General features: G+C 36.4%; 1 protein-coding gene across 2 annotated transcripts in view; it reads left to right on the top strand.

Annotated features, from left to right (window-relative positions):
* The first annotated feature begins 246 nt into the window (after positions 1-246).
* LOC111335674 (integrin alpha-7) overlaps positions 247-20,525 on the top strand; it is a 25,970-nt gene continuing 5,691 nt past the window's right edge. The window contains exons 1-28 of one of the 2 annotated variants that reach the window (XM_088741331.1): positions 247-570; positions 649-773; positions 4,950-5,029; positions 5,551-5,683; positions 6,752-6,837; positions 8,267-8,336; positions 8,940-9,008; positions 9,363-9,407; positions 9,661-9,701; positions 10,203-10,351; positions 10,541-10,637; positions 10,668-10,776; positions 11,006-11,100; positions 11,532-11,622; positions 12,143-12,188; positions 12,703-12,825; positions 13,407-13,468; positions 14,313-14,461; positions 14,637-14,798; positions 15,042-15,109; positions 16,349-16,487; positions 16,716-16,808; positions 17,108-17,187; positions 17,468-17,557; positions 17,690-17,792; positions 18,407-18,511; positions 19,107-19,169; positions 20,223-20,381. In XM_088741331.1, the coding sequence (XP_088597457.1) occupies positions 401-570; positions 649-773; positions 4,950-5,029; positions 5,551-5,683; positions 6,752-6,837; positions 8,267-8,336; positions 8,940-9,008; positions 9,363-9,407; positions 9,661-9,701; positions 10,203-10,351; positions 10,541-10,637; positions 10,668-10,776; positions 11,006-11,100; positions 11,532-11,622; positions 12,143-12,188; positions 12,703-12,825; positions 13,407-13,468; positions 14,313-14,461; positions 14,637-14,798; positions 15,042-15,109; positions 16,349-16,487; positions 16,716-16,808; positions 17,108-17,187; positions 17,468-17,557; positions 17,690-17,792; positions 18,407-18,511; positions 19,107-19,169; positions 20,223-20,381 (2,802 nt within the window). In that variant the 5' untranslated portion in view covers positions 247-400. Of the gene's footprint in view, positions 571-648; positions 774-4,949; positions 5,030-5,550; positions 5,684-6,751; positions 6,838-8,266; positions 8,337-8,939; positions 9,009-9,362; positions 9,408-9,660; positions 9,702-10,202; positions 10,352-10,540; positions 10,777-11,005; positions 11,101-11,531; positions 11,623-12,142; positions 12,189-12,702; positions 12,826-13,406; positions 13,469-14,312; positions 14,462-14,636; positions 14,799-15,041; positions 15,110-16,348; positions 16,488-16,715; positions 16,809-17,107; positions 17,188-17,467; positions 17,558-17,689; positions 17,793-18,406; positions 18,512-19,106; positions 19,170-20,222; positions 20,382-20,525 lie in introns of both variants that reach the window. The other variant, XM_088741330.1, reaches the window with a different exon arrangement.

Here is a 20,525-nt window from a genome sequence, read left to right as displayed (position 1 = left end):
ATCAACAAGCCTCTTCAATAAGTTTACACTTCGCGCGCGAAATGATTTGCAAACACAACCGCGCTTCGAATTATTTTTGACACAACATATTATTGCGGCTTAATGAAGTGCCTTTATCAAGCGAAAGTAGCATTTTTAGCGAGAACGATCTAGAAGTGGAAGAGTTTGGATGACGGACTTTTTTAGCGCGATTTCCGGTTGAAAACGCGTAGGATATTTGGGTGCGACCGCGTCACGTTGAGAATTTTCGATTATTCGCGTCCGCCAGGCATGCGTAACGTGATGAAGTAACGCAGCCGATTGCACGGCAACGAATCGAGATGTTAACCTGTTCTTTTGCTGATTAAGACTTACTGGCAAAGTAGTAACCGGAAATCTGTTTTTCATTTTCGCGTTCAAGATGCTGCTTCTTCTCGCCGCTCTGTCCTGCATTATTCAGCATTCCTTCGGCTATAACCTAGAGACTGAATTACCAGTAATTAGACGGGGTGATACGGGAAGCTACTTTGGATTTTCGGTTGCCAGCCACTCATATAAAGATTTTTCTACACCGCAGAGAAATCATTCTTGGTAGGAGTATGGCTTTATCTGGTTACCTTTTACTTGACGAGCTTGTGGATAATTGTGGAATATTTGTGTGTTCTGTAGGATGCTGGTCGGTGCCCCTAAAGGCAACAGAACAGCTTTGCCGCAAATTGAAAGTCCTGGAGTTGTCTACAAATGTGATTTTGCTACAAATGCGCAGTGCTCAGAGTTGGAACTTGACAAAAAAGGTAAGCTTGATTCTCAGCTGACTTCGATGTCCTCAAAAGTGTTTCAAAATTAAAATGACTTCGTGTTTGTCGTTGTCGCGTTCCGATGAATTCCTTTCTGATGTAGTCGTTGAAGTCACGGACAGACAATTTCAACTACGTGATCTTTTATGCACGCTTGCTATGTCCTAAATTCCATCGGAAATACTGTTGTCTTTTTTTTTTTTGAGCCGGTGTCTCTAAATTTCAAACAAATGGCAGTAGAGAGAATGAAGTTCATTGTAATATCTGAGAAAATTCATTCAAGCGTTATTGTCTAAATTGATAAACAGTCTTCTTTGGTCAGCTCTGGGAGAACCTGCTAAACTAATTCACTATTGAACCTCGGAAATTTCAAATTTTATTTGAATCTGCCCCGTTAAACCCGCGTGGAAAGGAAAGTTTGCCTGGATGAAGCAATGAAAGAGTGATCTTTCGCTTTCCTCTGATTTTAACTACTTTGAATATGTGGTCCGCGGTTTATGTAATGTGTACGGTGTTTTCAAATTCGTGATCCCTATGTCAATAATGCTAACTAAAGAAGGTAAAAACAACTTATCTCAAACAAAAGTGCTTTTTTCTTTATAAAGTACCACAAATTGACACTGTCAACTAGTTTTTGTCATGCATGCGTCAACCGTTAAGCTTTTTAGTTGTTGTTTCTGCGCACAGAAGGAGAGAGATGCTCACGACAAAAAATTTTCCCATCCCGTGTTCTCGGACTGCCTTTGTTTTCACGCGAGCTCACTAGGGAGTAGATTAATGACTTTTCTTCTATTGTGCCAGCTGCGAACAGCCGACTACTTGGATGGAAAATTGTATGACTATTTACCGAATGACTTTTGTGTTGCCGTTTCATTTGGTAAACAAAAGAAAACACAGCTGACATCTTATCGTCGTTTCTGCCACTGTTAGAACAATATCGATTATACTGATATTGTTAAATAAATTCATTTTTGCGGCTTCCTGCAAAGCAGCTGCAAACGATGTTGAAGCAAAGTTTGCATTTTTAAGCGAATTTATGCATGGCTCGCGGCCCATTTTTAATTTTTATGCAAAGGACTTCTTAAAGTCATCATCTTATATTGACGTTTTTTGTTTCTTAGGTTGAATAATATTAGTCTAGGTTGATTGCCAAGAATTTTCTCGTAATGTTTTAGCCTCACACCATCAATAAAACTAACTAATAACGTAATGACTTAATCGCAGGGTTGGAACATTATTTCTGGAAAGTTCAAAAACTCGGATTTCCTTAATGGACTTTTTAATCAAAATAGATCGCGAATTTCCTACATTTACGATGGTAGACAGCCAGAAATTAGGCTTTTATGGCCCATTATCGTTTCTGCTAATGGAAAAATCGTTTTATCTCTTTGTGAAAGAGTTTTTTGTTTGTTTGATGGTTTGCTTTCACGCTTACTTCATTAACTTCTGCCCCCCTTAAACGCTTTTTTGCCATCGAGAATTTGTTTTGAATTTCCGTGCGATAAGTATCACGGCCTTAATAGGAGAGCTTATATTTCTGGCCAATCATACATTCACCATTTTGTTGGAAATGTAAATACATTTAAGTGTTGTGCAAAAATATTCTTCTCTGTCAGCGGGGATTGTATGAAGAGGCAAAAAAAATATCATCCTGTCTAAATATCATACTTAAATGATCTCAGCTGGCTACTTGAGTGGCACAATTCCCTCAGACTTGTCATTTTTAAGGCAAGTATTTATTTTTTTAAAAGGGAACAAGCAAAATAAAAGAACAAAGAAAAATGATAAAAGAATATACCTCTGATTTATTGTGTCAGAATCTTTTATCTGTCGTTTGATTATTTCTGCTGATTTTCTTTTCATCCCAGGTTTCATTTGGTGTCATTCATTATTTATCATATCATCTCTTTCCTTTTATCATCTTTAAAACCAGTGTACACAGTTTTTTTTTTTTTTTTTTATCACAAATAACATATTACTTGAGTTTGATTAAGCTTGACTTTCTAAATTATGCTAGTGAGATATGATGTGGATATCTGGTCTATAACAGCTGAAGGGAAATATTTATTGCCATCCTCCATGATCTCAGGTTTTGAGTTGTTATTTATCACTTTGATGTGGCATCACAGCATGGTCCAATCATCCTACTGGGATTTGATAGGGGAATCACCTGGATTGCCCTTATTACCAATTTAATTACCATTATTTGCCCAATAGGTGGTATGTAAAGGAAGGCAACTTTCTCAAAGTGAATATTTGACTTTGTTGGGGGTAATCTCTTAGATGAGTTTTCTCAATTATAGTACAGGATATTAACAATTTCAGTGTGAATATCAAGTGATGAATGTATCGTGGATTAATTTAGAAAATTCTAGAAATTTATTGATTTTAAATGTAGAATTTGTGTGGACTTTTTAAAGTGTTTTCTAGATGGCTGTGTTTATTTATTTATTTTTTTTTTTAATGACACTTGCTCTTAAGGGTATTTTGCATTTTCAGTTAGACAAAAATATTTATTTAGTTTCTATCCAGTTCTATCTGTGTCTCAATCTCGAATTATGTGAAAGTCACAATTTGGCTACTCTAAATCCTAAAACTTTTTCTAGAAATGACATTTCAGGTGCTATGAAAAATAAAACAGTGTTTGGGACAGACTGTGCAATACAACATGACATACTATACCATGACCACACTTCTTGTGTCTGTATAGAAAGATACTCACCATGGCAACTGAAAGGGGGCTGCTTGAAGATGCAGTGGGATTCTGATTTATATTTTGTAGAGTATAATGGTTTTGGTTTGTAAACAGAAATTACAACTTTCACTTAGTCTGGTATATGAGAAGTTAGTTTCACTGTCAATTATTTTCTTGCAATAATCTCCGATTAAACAGCTGACCTGTTTGGCTGACTGACTAATGCCATGACTGTCTGATTGATGTTGGACAGAAAATGGGAGAGACAGGTACATGGTTGAACAGAATCTGTTTTGCCTACTGACTCTGGGGTTGATTGACTGCCTGACTGACTGAATGATAATCTCCATGATTGACTGGCTGGCTCACTGGAAGACTGACTGACTGTCTTACTGACAGACAGACTGACTGTCCGCTCGGCTGCCGTCCTGACTGTCCGCTCGGCTGCCGTCCTGACTGTCCGCTCGGCTGCCGTCCTGACTGTCCGCTCGGCTGCCGTCCTGACTGTCCGCTCGGCTGCCGTCCTGACTGTCCGCTCGGCTGCCGTCCTGACTGTCCGCTCGGCTGCCGTCCTGACTGTCCGCTCGGCTGCCGTCCTGACTGTCCGCTCGGCTGCCGTCCTGACTGTCCGCTCGGCTGCCGTCCTGACTGTCCGCTCGGCTGCCGTCCTGACTGTCCGCTCGGCTGCCGTCCTGACTGTCCGCTCGGCTGCCGTCCTGACTGTCTGCTCGGCTGCCGTCCTGACTGTCTGCTCTACTGCCATCCTGACTGAGTAACAGCTTGACTTGCTGACTGATGACTGGCTAACAACTGTCATACTGTATGACTGAATGACAGACTTCTGGTATTGATTGGGTAACTGACTGAATGTCAGTCTTTAAACTTACTGACTGAGTTCCGGACTAATTGGGTGACGGCTAACTTATGTCCAATGTGGAACTCTTCAGACAAAACTATTTTACCCTAAAAATGATCATTATTTTTGACAGAGGTTTTTTATTATTATTTTCAGAGGATATTTTTATCTACAGAATGATCAGAGATCTGCCTCAAAGGATGGTAGTAGGGACCTTAAGCAGTCAGGACGGCAACACCAAGGAAGACTTCAATTAAAAAATGAATTTCTACTCTTAGTTAAAATTTTAAAAATGGCTGCATGAGCCTACTGTCTCATGCGACGCCACAGCTCAACTTCAGCATGACGTATAAAAGCAGTGTTGAGTTCCAAATGGAAATTAAAATAATTTGCCGTCGCAGTTTCGGTTTGCAGACGATGCAAATTTTAGCTATTTCACGTTGTTGTTTTGCATAGGACGGCTAAGAAATGTACAAAGTTTCAAAATGCACGTGCTGAGCTATTGTCCTGCCAATTAGATCTCTTGTTTTTCCACATCCTCGTTGCCGTCGCCGTCGTGGTTGCTTAAGGTCCCTAATATTCCATGGGGACATAAATTTACTTCATAATTCATGTTTTGCAGGGAACATTAATGGAGATCAGAAAGAAAATGGTTGGTTTGGAGTCTCTGTCATGAGTGAAGGGCATGATGCTAATGTTATGGTAAGTAAATTAAATCTGTTAAATGGCAATCTGGTTACACCTGATACATCACAACCACAAATTATATTCATTTGGCCAATTTCATGAGCCAGGGAAATAAAGCCAATCCTCAGTTTTGATTGGTTACATTTTATGGTATTTCTTCATTCGTCTTGGTAAAAAGTGCCAATGTTGTGCCTGCCAAAGAAAACTCATTCAGAAAGTTAGCTTTTTGGCAGCAAATTAAATTGTATGGATACACCAATTATACAAGAACTGAAGAGAGACAAGCTTGACAGAATTTGGATGAAAATGAAACCCCTGAAATATCCTTCAGGGCAGATGAAGTTTCGCCCAATGATATCAAAATATTGTATCTTGGACGCCATGATTAACCACCCATTCGCCTTGAAGTGAACTTTTTTTCAACTTCAAAAATATCCCAAAAGTTTTTAAGAGTCAGATCTTTTTGTTCCTTTAGTCAACTTACAAAAATTATTAAGAGTATCATTTTACATGCATATTTCACAATTTATTTCTAGGCATGCTCTCATCGACTACTTCATATAGAAGGATCTTTTTATACCTACCCGGGTCGTTGCTTAAGGGCAATAATTGATGATGGAAATCCATTTAGGACTAAGACACAGGATTACTGTGAATTAAGGAATCAAAGTAAGTTCATTTGCTTCAAGTTTCAACCCACCCTCATGGAACCAAACTTATTTAAGGCTCTGTTTAAACCACTAATTTTTTGGAGTTATTGGATGAAGTCAATAATTTTTTTTATGATACAATATAATTTCTCCTTATGGTGTCAAGAGCATTTTTCAAAGCAAAAATTTGTAAAGGTTGAGAATGACAAAGTAGTGTTTTATCAAGAAGTCATTATGGTGTTCAGAATGTTTTGTTTGCATTGCGTGACAGCTCATGATGAGTGTGACTTGGCGGCCTCACCTTATTCAGATTAGTTTACCATGTGCAGAACGTTTCTATGACATCCTTTGTTTTTTTGTTGTCGTAAGAAGCAAGTGAAATTGTTAGCATTAAAACTGGAATTTCAGAGACCTTGTGTGCGTTAATTTGGTGTCACAGAAAACGTTTTCCACATTATACTATAGCAACAAATTCCCATAAGCTAATCTGCAAGGATGTGTAAGTTAGCTGTGAATGAGTTGGATTGAAAATTCTTCAAAAAGTCACAGAAATTGTTCAACTGCAGCAGATTAGGATAGTTTTTAGTTTCTTAACAAATGCTGTTGGTGGGTTGGTCACTTTTTCAGTGGGCACTGTGGAATCTTGGTTGTGAGGTCAATGTCCCAGCCCTGATTACCAGGGGTAGGTCAATGTGTTGTGTTCTTAAGCAAGACAGTTTACTCTCACAGTGTCTTTCTCTGCTCAGAAGTGTTAAATGTTTTAGTTGCGGTAAATTGCCACGGAAACTTGCTGGACTGCTCAGGTTAGGGGGTGTACAGTCTGTGATGGAGTAGCATCCTTTCAATACTTCAAAAATAATATTGTTTAGATTGCCTCATCCAAACAGAGGATTCAGAAAATTCTCAACCACAGTGTTTTCATATTCCACGATTGTCTCAGAACATTTTGCTATCCCCTCCCCCACCCCTGTCCCCTTCCCCCTACCCCCTACCCCCATGAACAAATGAGGCTATTGAAACACAGGAAAAGTACCCTTTTGCTTTATTATAATTGTTTGAAAATTGTTGTGGATTCACCTCTGTACAGATCAGGCAAATCAAGGAGGTGCAACCACAATTAATTACAAAGATCACAAATATTGTCAAATGGGAGTTTCCCTTGCCTATGTAAAGGTGAGATATTTTTGCAAACTATAATCTGCGACACAAAGTTAATAGATTACCATTTAGATTCTGGAATTACATCTAATATTATCTCACATGCCAATGGTCTCTTTAATCACCCCATCTTATCCATGTATATATTTAACAATTATTCGCCAAAGGCGAAGTGAATAGTGGTGATATTAAAAACTGGATCATTGGATAATGCAATTCAAGACTTTTTATTGGCTTAGCCATTATGGTATTTGAGCCAATATACCATAATCTAATATCTGTTCATTGTAAAATCCAGTTTCTTCTTACAAAATAAAGTCGAAAAGATTTGTATACTATCTTGGGGGCGTTTTTTAAATAAAACAATTATTCCACTTGTGTTTGTTGGGTCTGAGATGATTATAGCCAACTTGGCGCTATGCGCCTCATTAGCTATCTATCATCTCATATCCAACACACACTCATGGAATAATTGTTAAGTATTCCCCTTGACTTTGTCTCTGGGAATATTCACCAATATTCATGAGCGTGAGGCGAATAATTGTTTAAGTAAAATTACTCAGGTGATTACAGCAATGAGCAAAGGAATGTTAAATTTTATTTGTCATTGTCACGCGTCAGTGAACAACTGAGTGAGAGCCACTTGCACAGACAACAGACTATTTCTGTTGTAAAAAGTCCCTTCTTTCCTCCTGACTGAGACATAAAATTTTGACAAACATTTATTCATCTCGTTGACCTCCATTGCTTCAAAGTCAGTGGTAAATTTGGTTTGTTGTTGAAACCATTCTGTTAAGTAAATTAAGTGTTGCAAAAATTTAATGTAGTTTTGAATTATTCAAGCATGTTGACATAAGTAAAATTTTCACGGGAATTTAAATGGTTTCTTCATTATACTTAGCACAATTTTCACACCTTACCTTTGAAGAATGTCATTCCAAACTTTGTGGCATGTTTGTTATTCCTTGGAATGGCATTTTCTTTCATTAAATTAATTTCCTCTTCAGACACGTCGACAAAGCACAAGGTGGCCATTTTGAAAATTTGTCCTCCTGCTATAATCACCTCGCCGGAGGTGATTGTAGCGGAATATGATGCCATTCTCGGCCAATAAGAGCATGAACATTTCTATAATCACCTGAGCAATTATACTAATTATATATATTTATATATATATAGCTGCAATATTTTCTTCTACCTTTGACCTATTTTCCTTTAAGTTAAAACAGTACAAAAAAATAATAATAACCATGACACATTGGTTATTCTTACTTGGAGTATATGTTGTAGTTCAATTTTATCCTTGGTTCAAATTTTATTTTCCTTTCCTTCAAACTCATTATCACACATTAACATGACCGAGAACAAAGGAAAATAAAATTTGAACCAAGTAGAAAATTGAACTACAACACAATTTGTATACATGATGTCTTAAATGTTGCAGCAAGTTGATGATCAGGGGAATGTTGAAAATGTGCCGCTAATAGGAGCTCCTGGAGTGTACAATTATCAAGGTTTGGTTCTTTCATTTTTGGGAAATGATCATTTGATATTTGTCAAACCAGTGTTAACCCTTTTATTAGCAAGATCTCATAAGTAATTCTCCTTTCTGTCTGCCATACAATTCTTATTATGTTACTTTGGAGAATTTGGTATTGGATCAAATTGTTAATCTCATAGTTGCTATTTTTCTTTATTCTCATCACTTGTCTGTTTGATAATTTATTGTATTGGTATTGTTAGGAGAAATTCTGTTTTGGTCACTCATGGGAGATAAAAGGTTAAACAACTGACAAAAATACAGTTTTCCTATCGTATTTCTGGCTATTTTCATTGCATGGTTAAGACAGAGTTCTTGCTGTGCTTTTCAGTCCACAGACAAGCAAGTGATCTCTTGGACACTCTCTTCATTTTGTTTTGCGCAACTTATTTGATTGAGAGTAACACATGAGGAAATTCATGCATATGAATCATAAAACTGATTTGTAGCCAGACCACAAGGCCTTTAGTTAATGCCAGCCTACTTTAAACGAAATGATATGAAGAAAATAAAAAGAACATGCTCACCATGACAGAAAGTACATGTTTCTTCTTTTTTTTTTTGTTCCTTTTTTCAGGAGAATTTATTTATTATAGTAGAGAACAAATGGAAGTCTACAAAGGCAACAGTCCACATGGATATCAAGGTACACTGAATTCTATCTTCTTTTTTTCTGGCCCTTTGTCTTGGTTGCAAGACTCTTGAAATAGCTGTGACAGGGTATTAGGATTTTTTTATGTTCTGGTATTGAATATAGGTACATGATTTTCATTCTTGTTACATTTTATTCCTTGATTCATTTATTTGTTATCAAAAGATCTAAAAAACATCGTAAAATCAGCCTAGCCTTGCTTCTACATTAAGAGGATCATTTCCCAATACTTCATGACCATTGATAAATCAAAGCTAGATACTTATTCTAGTCACTTACAAGTATTTACTAAGCCCAAGAAGAGGCAAAATGGGAAAAAAAAATTATTTGTTGTTTGTATCTTTGCAGGTTATGCTCTTGCCCAGGGAAGCTTTTTTAAAGCAGGCAAAAATGGTTAGTTTATCTTTACATGTAAGTTACCCCTTCTTCCAAGCATTCATCTTTTGACAGTAACTACCTCTCCCATCAAGAAATGAGGATATTGATTAAAGTAATTTATTCACATAAGGAGGTAACATCAGACCATCTTTCTTTAATTTAAAACAGTGTTCCAAGCTGCAACCAATTTGATATCCATAGCAGGTAGAAAAAAACATGTGGCAATTAAATTTACATATTTGGAATTCTGGTTCACTTTTGTTTTCAGATGTTGCCTCTGGTGCCCCTAGATTTGACCACCATGGCATGGTAAGATAATTTATTTCATGAAAAGATGAAACAGTTTATCATCAACAGAAGGAAATAATGTGGAGTGTTTCTGGATAAAGACTTAACAGCTTGGCATGTCGCAATTTTACTAAGTCAAAGTCCTAATATTACTCAGGGACTGGTAATTGAGCCATCAAAATTTTTTTGATTCTTTTGTTTTTGAATAAGTATATGTTTTTGTCCATTCATAGAAAACTTTAAATTGCTTTTCAAAATTTAGTCTTAAAATCCATCAAGTTACAAATCCATTGTTGAAGGTACTATGTCTAGGATTTAGTTTTATTTCAAATTCTTTGGATACTTCCTTGAGTTTGAAATTAATAGAATTTTGAGACCAGGTTTTTAGTTGATGTTGCTGTTAAAACCACTCCCCTACAACTACCAATCAATTAAATTTTATCACTTAATATAATATCAGTTTATAGATGTCTTAATTAATTTGTCAGTTGATTTCATTGTTAGTACATTTTTGTTTGTTAGGTGGCAGTTTTTAGGGACTTAGGTTCAGGAAAGTTCCAGAAAGATCCGAAAGTGCTCCTGCCCCCTGTTGAAGATGGTTCAGACAACAGACGTCAACCTGGAACAGGATTTGGAATTGCTTTGTGTGCTGAGGACCTTAACAATGATGGGTGAGAGAGCTGTTCACAATTTTGTCGTCACAGTCCAAAGCTAATAACCCTTTACACACTAACATCAGTGATCGTGATGTGTTGCTACAAATCCACTGTATCATAAAAATAAGGTGATATAAAAAATAATGATTCACTCACTTTGGAAGTTGGTAACTCATCTTTGAATGACATGGCTTTCTTTTTCAGGCTTTCAGAACTTTTAGTTGGTGCACCATTCTACTCTGACGATTTATACCCCGAGCAAGGAAGAGTTTATGTGTATGAATATAAAGGAAGTGAAAATAAAGGAAGTGAAAATAAAGGAAGTGAAAATTTGGTTCTATCTCACAAACTGCCCATCGGTGGAAGGAAGGATCGGTGGAGAGGGAATTTTGGACGCGCACTTGCTTCTGTGGGTGATATTGATCTTGATGGATATCAAGGTATGGTTAACATTCCAACATCTGATAAGAAACTCCCCCTTACTTCTACTATAATTATACTTCCTTGTAAATAAGTTCAGAGAATTTAGCACAGTGTAGCTCATCAGATTATGATCTCCCATCACTTGGTTGCACAGATGATACATTGATATAGCTAGGAGAAGTTCAATGTGCATTTATAAGTTTGACTGTAACTTACAGCATGATTATTAAATAATTTTTTTGCCAGATGTTGCTGTAGGGGCACCATACGAGGATAGTGGCGATGGTACAGTGTACATCTACAGAGGCTCAGAAAAAGGTCTTGTTGAAACACCAATGCAGGTGCGTGTGGTGATAAAGTCACTGAAGCCATATTTAAGTTAAGCAGCAAAATGCCCGTCCTAATAAAATTATAACTTGAGTCAAGACTGAAATTGGCAAACAGCTGATCATTGTAAACTTCAACAAGATTTTTCCATACTGTTGCAATGCTCCACCAACAAGAATTCAACACAAACCCTTAAACTGTGAACCAGTTCAAAATAATTGTTACAACAGACTCAGCTTGTCTTTCAAGGGAACCGTCTTTTTTTCTAAAAAGCAGCCATGTTCTGTTTGTAGGAGACATTAATAGCACTATGAAAAAAAGAAATCAATGCCCTAAATCAAATAAACGAAAGGTGTTGATTTCCCACACAAAGACATTTCTAATTAATATTGATAATTGTTGTTATTGTCAATAACTTAAAGGTTACTTTTGTTGATACATGTAGGTTATCAAAGGTTCTTCTGTGTCACCGGGTATTCAATCATTTGGATATTCCATTGCTGGAATACTTGACTTGGATACTAATGGTTATCCAGGTGAGGTTCTAGTCTTTTGTTAGAATTACCTTTTTTGTATTGTTTTGATTGTTTGTTTTTTTGTTGTTGTAATAATTAAATGTTCAAGTTTGACATGAATTTCAGGTCAAAATAGTTTCAAACTGGTGTCATTTTCTATGTATGTTACCATAATGATTGTTTGTAAAAGGAGAAAATTAATAATTAAAATACAGATTTAAAAAGTTTGAAATTCTTTTATGTACTAATATATGTCGATGCAATTGTGAAAATTGGTTCTTTCAGTGTGGAGAATGTCAGAAAATGCTGATGTGGAACCTGCTATGATCACAATAAAAAAAAACTAATGTTCAAAAAAATTTGATTTTTTAAGATAGAAACTAATAAAATTGAATTATCATCATATCAATGTATCAATTGAAAATGTATATAAATGAAATCATTTTGTATTTTGTTTTTTTTGTGTTTTGCAATAACATCAGTCTTCTCTAAACCTTTATAATGATTCATTATGGTTTAATTTTCTGTATTAATGTTTCAGATGTTGTCATTGGAGCTTATCAATCAGATACTGCAGTTCTCCTCAGGTATGTCAATAAAGGGATTGATGGTTAGTTACATGATGGCAGCCAGTCTGTTACAAAAGACCCTTTTCCTGGAAGGTCAACATAGTGGAATCTTTTTATGACCTAATCACAGTGAATGAATTTTTTTGTTTGTTTTTCAAAAAGTTTTCCCTTTCACCTTTTTTAACTTCACTGAACTCCTTCCTCTTACCTAACTAAGAGCTGAATCATGCATGCACTTGGTCAGTTGTTAGTTATGATCTAGTGGAGGACACAGGAATAGATGATTGTTTGCTTGTTTATTATATAAAAAATAGATTCCATATTGCAGTGGGTCTTTTGATCTGCTACAGAATGGATGCTCAGTAACATGGTGTCTTTGGCTAATTAAGATATTGGTGGTGGAAATCACCAGATGTGAGCCATGGTCACTCAAAATCAACATGCTTAGCATCAATCATTGTCATTTTCAGTCACAACATAGATCTTTGGCTGCATTATTATCAAATTAAACTATTAATACTTTTTTCTACAGGTCAAAACCAGTCATTTCAATCTTGTCAAAAATCACAATCAACCCAGACACATTTGATATCAAGGGCAGAAAAACCTGCAATCAAACTGAACGTGAAGGAAATAAACAATTTGCCACATCTTGGTAAGACAAGGTTCCAGGGCTTGAAATAATTTCCTGGCTGGCTCTGGTCAAATTGTCCAGTCGATCCTGTTTTTGCTAGGACACAACCCATTTTTGGCTGGCCAAACTTTAATTAGATCTGAATGCTGTAAAAGTGTTCTCCCTTGGTGTGATAATTCGATATGTTTAAATACATGTAGCAAGTAAAATATCTGTGTTCTTCCCTTCTTTGTTCACAAACCCCAACATTACTGAAACTAAAAAACTTGAAACTTTTTGTAAGTTTTTCCTCATCAGTGTAAATGACTGCACAAATTGTGCGGCCATCTAAAGATTTGACCGGACAAAACTTTCTTTGGACAGGACAACGTCTGTTGATCAGCAATTATTTCAAGCCCTGCGTTCTGAGATAAACTCATAAAATTCTTTTTAATGAGCCCTAGCTTTGAACATTGTGGAATGGTTAACAGTCACACTAGGTTTAAGCTTATATATAACACAATACATATGAAGTTAGTCATTGCTATCAAAAACTTTTTTTTTGTATCTGTTGAACAGTTACTTTCAACATTCTTCTATTCCTTTTCTCTTCTTGCAAACAGCTTTGACATTAAAGTTTGTACAAAATATACTGAAAGATCTAGGAAAGTGAAAGAAAAAATAGGTGAGTTAGTGGGCTGAAAGTAGTTTGAGTTTGTGTAGGAGAACATTCCTCAGCAGGGGTGTTTAAATTGTATCTTGTCATTGTGCAAAATAATTTCATCTTACCCTTCTTCTCTTGCAAAAGGGTAATATATATATCTTATTAACCAAGTGCAAGGGCTGTACTGAGAGAATATTGGCCTGAGGTCTTGACAGTACAGACCGAGTCCGTACAAAAAAGATCAAGGGCTGATATTCTTCCAGTACAGTCCCGAGCAAGCTTGGTTAATAAGAGATTTATTATGCGACTGAAATTCAAAGGGACACAAGTGTGGTATCATTCGGGACCATTCAGGATAGTGCCCGGTCCAATACTTATAGAATATTGGACTGGCAATAGAGCATTTTGATTGGTTGATTTTAGTTATTGGCCCTCTGCCCAAGTCGTGTAATATTGAATGGTGTAAGATTTGTCTTGAAAAGGCCTTTGAAATGCAGGTGTAGATACTATCCAGGAGAAATATTGCTGCATGTGATTTCAATCTTTTCCCTTTGTCTTATCATGTAGGTCACAAACTCCTCCTGTATTTCAACAGCTACAAGATGTCTTTTTTAACAAGGGGACATATGTAAAAATTGTTCACCCAAACCAGCATACTGTAGAAGCAGGATTAAGAATTTACATTTCCCAACTGTTTGGAATACATTAAGAATATTTCAAATTATTTGTTAAGTCGTTTTGGCAAGAGATTTGGTTTTTGTCCTGCAAAGTAAGTTCTCCCCAACAACAGTGCGTCTATGAAGTCAAGTGTGAACTGTAAGTTATGATACACTTTAGGTAAACATGAAATCTTCTGTTACTCCAGATGTGCTGTTAATTATGAAGTCTGACACAGATCCTGAGTGGGAAGCAGACTCAAGAGTTTTGTTCCAAAAGGATCAGAAAAATGCGATTAATCGGACAGAGTTAATAGGTGGCAATGATACTTGCTTTTACTGGTTTGCTTATATAAGGGTGAGTGATGATTTTGTTTGAGTGTGGTTGTTGTCACGTTTTCTTGGGTACTATAATTATCATAGTATGACCTTGAAAAGGGTCACAAAGACTAGGTATTTGCTTCTGACAACTTACAATGGACTTATATGTCTTGACATTGAAAGCTGATGTAAAATCTCACCTTGGTTTTCAGGAAGGGGTGACTGATGCAGATGTTTACCCTGACATCCAGTTTACACTGACTTATCAGATTGTGAAAGAACCAACACCAACTGTCAGTAGCCCTACAGATGTACCATCTCTTGTCCCATTTGCAGTTTTTGATCCCTTGAAGCCACAGCAAGCAACAGCAGTTGTAAGGGAGCTTTTACTAATTGGGTCATGAATAACTCTTCTGGGTTAAGGGAGAGTTAGTGAGTTCTTTGGGGGCAGGAACAATTGTGGGATACAAGGAAAAAATAATCTCTGCTGTTTGGGTCAGTTAGAGCTTGTCCTTACAGTTTTTGTTGCTAGTTTGCATGTAGGTCTGCAAGTAGTAAAAGTGAATTGTTTCAGAATCAGTATTGCCTTATTAGTTTTTTTTTTTTTCTTTTTTTAGCTTTCATTCAAGAGAGACTGCAAGAAGTGTGTTCCAGATTTGAAAATTGATGTCAGTAACAGTAAAAAGTGAGTTTTTTTTTTTAAAGGAATAACTGAATCAGATGTGTTCTTGAAGTCTTAAAACTGGGAGATATTGGTGAAAAATAGACACTTATCAATATAATTCTTGACCACATGTTACATGCATTTTTATCGATAAGGTTCCATACAAAGAAAGAAAACTGCAAAAAATATGGAGGCCGTCATCTAGGCATTTTGACCAAACAATAAGGATACCAAATACATTCAACAACTGAAAGTTTTCCTTTGTTTTTGATTAAAGAGGTATTTGGGAGTTACTGTAATTTCCAGCCATTTACCCGCGGGTAATCTGTTGATTTTGCCTTAAACACGCGCCACTGCGGGTAATAGGGAGGTGTGGGTTATATGACAATTTTGAAATCTACTGGCAGTGGCATTGAAAAAAATTCTCACCTACTACGTTTCCACCTCTCAGATGAATTTTATTGTATTAAGAGTGCTACAAAGCGGCATGAAAACATGATGCCGACTCAAGTTTATTTCACACACAATTAGTTACGCGACGAACAAATTTTTATCGGCATGCGTGTAAACAAAACCTTGATGGTGACAAAAAATAATCCAAGGATAACTGGCGCATCAGTAACAAATTTCCTGTTAACACTAGCTTGAGCTGAAGAGAATTTTCTTGTTTTAAGGGACTTGTTAGGCCCAGTAGAACTGGAGATATCAATTTTTTTTTTTGGAGAAATCAACATAGCGCTGAACAATCGCTCGCACAAAATGTGGCCACAAATTCACATTCTGTCAAGAGTGAAACGTGAATTCTAGAGCCTTTTTGTACAAATTTCCTTTGCTTTTAAGGTGCAGGTTATCCACCAGTGCAGGTAATCCACCAGTGCGGGTAATCTGTTAACTTTTTTCTTGCCGCATGCAGTAATTGGCCAGAGTAGGTAAATGGCCATGCGGGTAAATGGCCGGAAATTACAGTAATTGTTGCTAGGAAAGTGTTTTTCTAAAGCCAATTTTCTTAGAAGCTAGTCATTGTGAACTGGCAACAGGCAATTTTTTCTTTTTCCAAAATCAAAGCATTTAATTTTAAATAGGCCCATCGTGCCTGCCTGTGCCCTCAATGACAACACTGCATTATTTTGTTTTGCCTTTCTGGTTTGCAAAGCTAGCCATATAATTGAAAAACTTAGTACATACAAAAGTCATGCATCTAATAATGGGTGTTGAAATTCATTTTGATAACAATGATTTTTTTCCTTTTTGACACCATAGAACTCTTGCTGTAGGTGCGAAAAACTACAAGTTGACTGTCACAGTAAAGAATGATGGAGACGATGCCTATAATGCAAAGTTATTTGTGACAATCCCCAGAGGAATCCAAATAGGAAAAATCTTCTCTGTTGATAAAGAAGTAAGCATTTAACGTTTTGACCCCTTAGAGTAATTAACATGACAAATAAACAAAATGAAATTACCAACTTAAGAAGCCCTCAACTGTTAACAAATTTTCCTTGTCAGCATGGTAGGAAATATATAGAGAAAACTGAGGAGAAAATGAATACTGATGTTACGGTGTAAATTAAGGGTGAAGGTTACATGTTAAGCACTTATTAGTTGGTTATGCTTATTTTCTTTCCAGATATTTAAAGGAAAAGCTGTTGAGGTAACAACACTGGCCTCCAATGACACATTTGTGACTGTTAAGCTAAATACTCCCTTCAAAAAGAAAGAGGTAGGGTGACACAAAGTATGTTGTATGTTAGATACGATCTTAATAAAACCATGTTATATAAAGCAGTCTTCAGAAGCTCTTTCCATCTCATGGAATGGAATTATGGTAATAACTCTTGATAAGATGCTGAACTTGTTCTAGGGCTTTGACAAATCATGGAAAATTGCATGAGCATATGAGTAAAAGAATCTTATACTAATTCACCTGTTATTGAGTTCTTCCTCCACCATGAAACAGTAGAGAGGTGAGAGAAGTGGACACTGAGGTTTTTATTTTAACTGGTTTTGTTTGTGTTTCAGCAACCAATTCAAATTGTTTTAGACACCTCACGATACAGTGACACTCCAGATTTCCTACCAATACACCTTAACACAAACAGGTGAGGTGGATTTAACGCTGTTTTGTCGGTGGTATTCCTATGAAGAGTCTTTTTTTTTTATAATAATTTGACAACAGCAAATTGCCCATGCATGTGGGTTGCCCAGGGAGGGGGTAGGGGATTTTGAAGCTTCAAATTTATCAGTTTATTTTCTTGGGTGCCATCATCATCATTGTCATCATCTGTTTACACCGTAGGTGCCTAAGGTGTAATTATAATTGATCATATATTTAGTAAATCAATGACAGGTAAATGTGAATTTTCATTGTTTCCCCTGCAGTACAAATGAAGAGGACAGTGTCACACTAGCTGACAACAATGGCTTTTTGAATATCTCTATCAAGTCTCAAGCAGACTTGGAAATTAATGGGTAAGTTACTGTATAAAGGTGGGACAAGAAAATTCTTGTTTATCGCTGGAAATATTTTTGTGGTCAAGGAGAAGTTAACTTGTCAATCATTTTTGGTAGTTTATGACAGTACCATGTTTTTATCTGTTGAAGTACAACGGTTGAAGAACAAGTTGCTTATGGAGGCAAGGTTGTCGGCGAAAGTGCTATGGTTCGTGCAGAAGACATTGGGAATGAAGTTATACACAAGTACTTTGTGAGTACTTTTATATTTCATTGTTTTCTTATTAATGTCAGTAAACTTTAAACAACTGACTTCTCATAAGAATGTTTAGTGTGGTATGATCAACCACATGGATGAGCAATATGTTTACGTATGCAATCCAAAAGACCATAAGTGATGCCACCTTCACTTCATTTCATTTGGTTTTCTTTCTTTTTTAGCAATTTCTGTCAATGGTGAGGGGGCAATTTCACTTAATGGGCACTTTAAAAGTCTCTCACTTGCTTTTTTATCAGACAACAGACTTATGCCTTCTGGGGTTTTGTGTCATGCAATTTGTATCTTTCCCAGACAAGCCCAAGAAAAGCCTTTATTTAATTGAACAATATCATTGTTTATTATAGTTGGGCTAGGCAGCCTAAAAGAAAGCTGCATAATTACCTGTAAAACGCTTGGTCCATCACTATTGTGCCCTGTTAAAGAGCTAAATTGTTCTCTTTATTCTAACTGAGAATTCATGGCTGGCATAAAGGATCATTTCAAATTTGTTTCTGTTGTTGTGAACAAGTCATTTGACTTTAATTACTGATTGTGATTTTGTAAGGAGCAATTTGATTATACAATAACTATACTTTGGATTTTTTTAGGTCAAAAACCGTGGTCCAGACCCAGTTCCCTTGACAGAAGTAATAATAGAGTGGCCTTTTGAAGCACCTAGTGGAAAGCATTTACTTTACTTGGTGAATGTCAAGGTAAACGTTTCTCCTATTTTGCTGATGTGTGTTTTCTTTATTAAGACTTCTTTATTAAGAGTTTGTTTGTAGTAGCTATTGATTGCTTTAGTCTTATGGGCCACACTGTTTAAAAGGGGTTAACTTTAATCTAGGATTAAAAGTTAACATTGGCTTTAATTTCTGGTGTAAAAGAGCGTGCATAAGAGCTAAGGTTTTGGTGGAGTTTATCTCAATATGACTCGAAACTAACTGGAAAAAATACATAGAAAAACTCCTTTGCAAAGCTATCAGCTAAAAGTGAATTAAACATTTACACCAAACCTGGATTAGGTTAATGGTGTTTTGAACGACCCGGTGATGAGTTATTACTGCTGATCTGTCTGCTAATCTTTAACCCCGTCCCACTCTTAACCTTCCTTTTGCCAACCCCACCTTCCAGAATCAGAGCAGAGTTTGCCAGTGGAGAGACACTGATGGAGCCAAGTGTTTCACCCAAGGACCTATCTTAATGAATCTGGCCTTGGGTTATGGTAATTCTTCAGCCACCATGTCTCCTTAACTCCAGCTGATAGAGCTGAACAGACAATAATTATGATGTGTTTTCTCTTTTTAGGTTGATGGAAATAGGGCTTCTTGTAAGAAAATCCCTGGGCAACTGAATATGCTTGGTTTAGAGGTAAATGACAGAAAATAAAATTTGACTTCTTTGTACTTTTGTAGTGTTAATTGCTTCTTTTTATCAGGATTTGTCAATCTTAAATGTCAGATGTCGTAGGGTAACACGACTTCAGCAACAGCTCTTAACCCTTTCACTCACAAGATCTCGTTGATAAGTAATTCTCCTTACTCTCTGCCACCCATTGCTTTAAATTTTAGTTTTGAGAATTAAGTGTTGGATCAAGTGGCAGTCTCATAATTGATATTTTTCTCTATTCTCATCACTTGTCTGCTTGATATTGTATTGATATTGTAATGAGAAATTTTGTTTTGGTCACTCGTGGGAGTTAGAGGGTTAAGTGAAGGGAGTAAAAAGGGGGTTCTTCATAACTTTCATGCACTTCAAAAAGTAGAAATGATGCATCATGAAAAATTGGATTAACAACTTTAAGGTTCTTGTACCACGAAAAAGCAAAAATTCAAATGATTTTCTGTGGTCATGAACCTCAAGGTTAAAAACACTTAATCCTGTATCATGCAATAAGCTTGTTTTGCAAAATTTATGGGCCCTACTGGGCTTTGGATTTCATTTACAAATGCTGTTGAGAAGTGTACAACTATTTTAATTTTTTATCATAGCTCTCACAAATATGTAGCTCTAGAAAGATGTTAAAAAGTAATTATTATTATATGCATGATGATGAACAGCATTCATAAGGAGGAGAAAAAAGTGAACATTTTGTAGTTTTGATGGATTTGAGATGTTGCCATGGAGGGCTGGTCCTTATCATGTCACATTTCAGCACTATTTTCTTGGTTAAATATTTGTGGATAACTAATTGAAAGTGGTTCCCATAGTAGAGCCCTGCTAACTTGAACTCCTAGCGGAAACAAGAAATGGTTTGAGTTAGCAGGGATTTGAGGTAATTGATAGTAAATGACTGAAAAAATGAGGTGAAGGGAAATTGGATCTTGTTCAAGTTACTGGGGGATTCAAGTTAACCAAGTTTGAGGAAGTGGGGTTCTTCTGCATTTAACTGATTGTGATTGATGTTTGTTGTAATCCTTTCAGACATCAGCTGGTGGCAGCTCAGGACAGCAACAGAATGACACTTCAGTTGATGCAATGGTAGAAAGAAGAAGAAGGCGTGATGTGGAAGACACAGAATCCAGCTCTAAAGTTAAACGAGAAACTGAACCTACTAAGCCTGAGAAGCTTCAGTCTGATCTGGTAACACTTTACATCTTTGTGCAGTGATCGATTGCTTTGCTATGGTGTTGTAGCCACAGAATTCATTGATCTCCAATTTTTTATGAACACTGTGGAACAGTAGAAAGGCAAGGATTGAAAGTGCGACTTTGGTGAAGTTCATCA

This window comes from Stylophora pistillata, chromosome 12 (genome assembly GCF_964205215.1).
Source record: "Stylophora pistillata chromosome 12, jaStyPist1.2, whole genome shotgun sequence".
In the NCBI taxonomy this organism is placed as follows: Eukaryota; Metazoa; Cnidaria; class Anthozoa; order Scleractinia; family Pocilloporidae; genus Stylophora; species Stylophora pistillata.
This window is presented reverse-complemented; position numbering and strand designations above follow the sequence as displayed.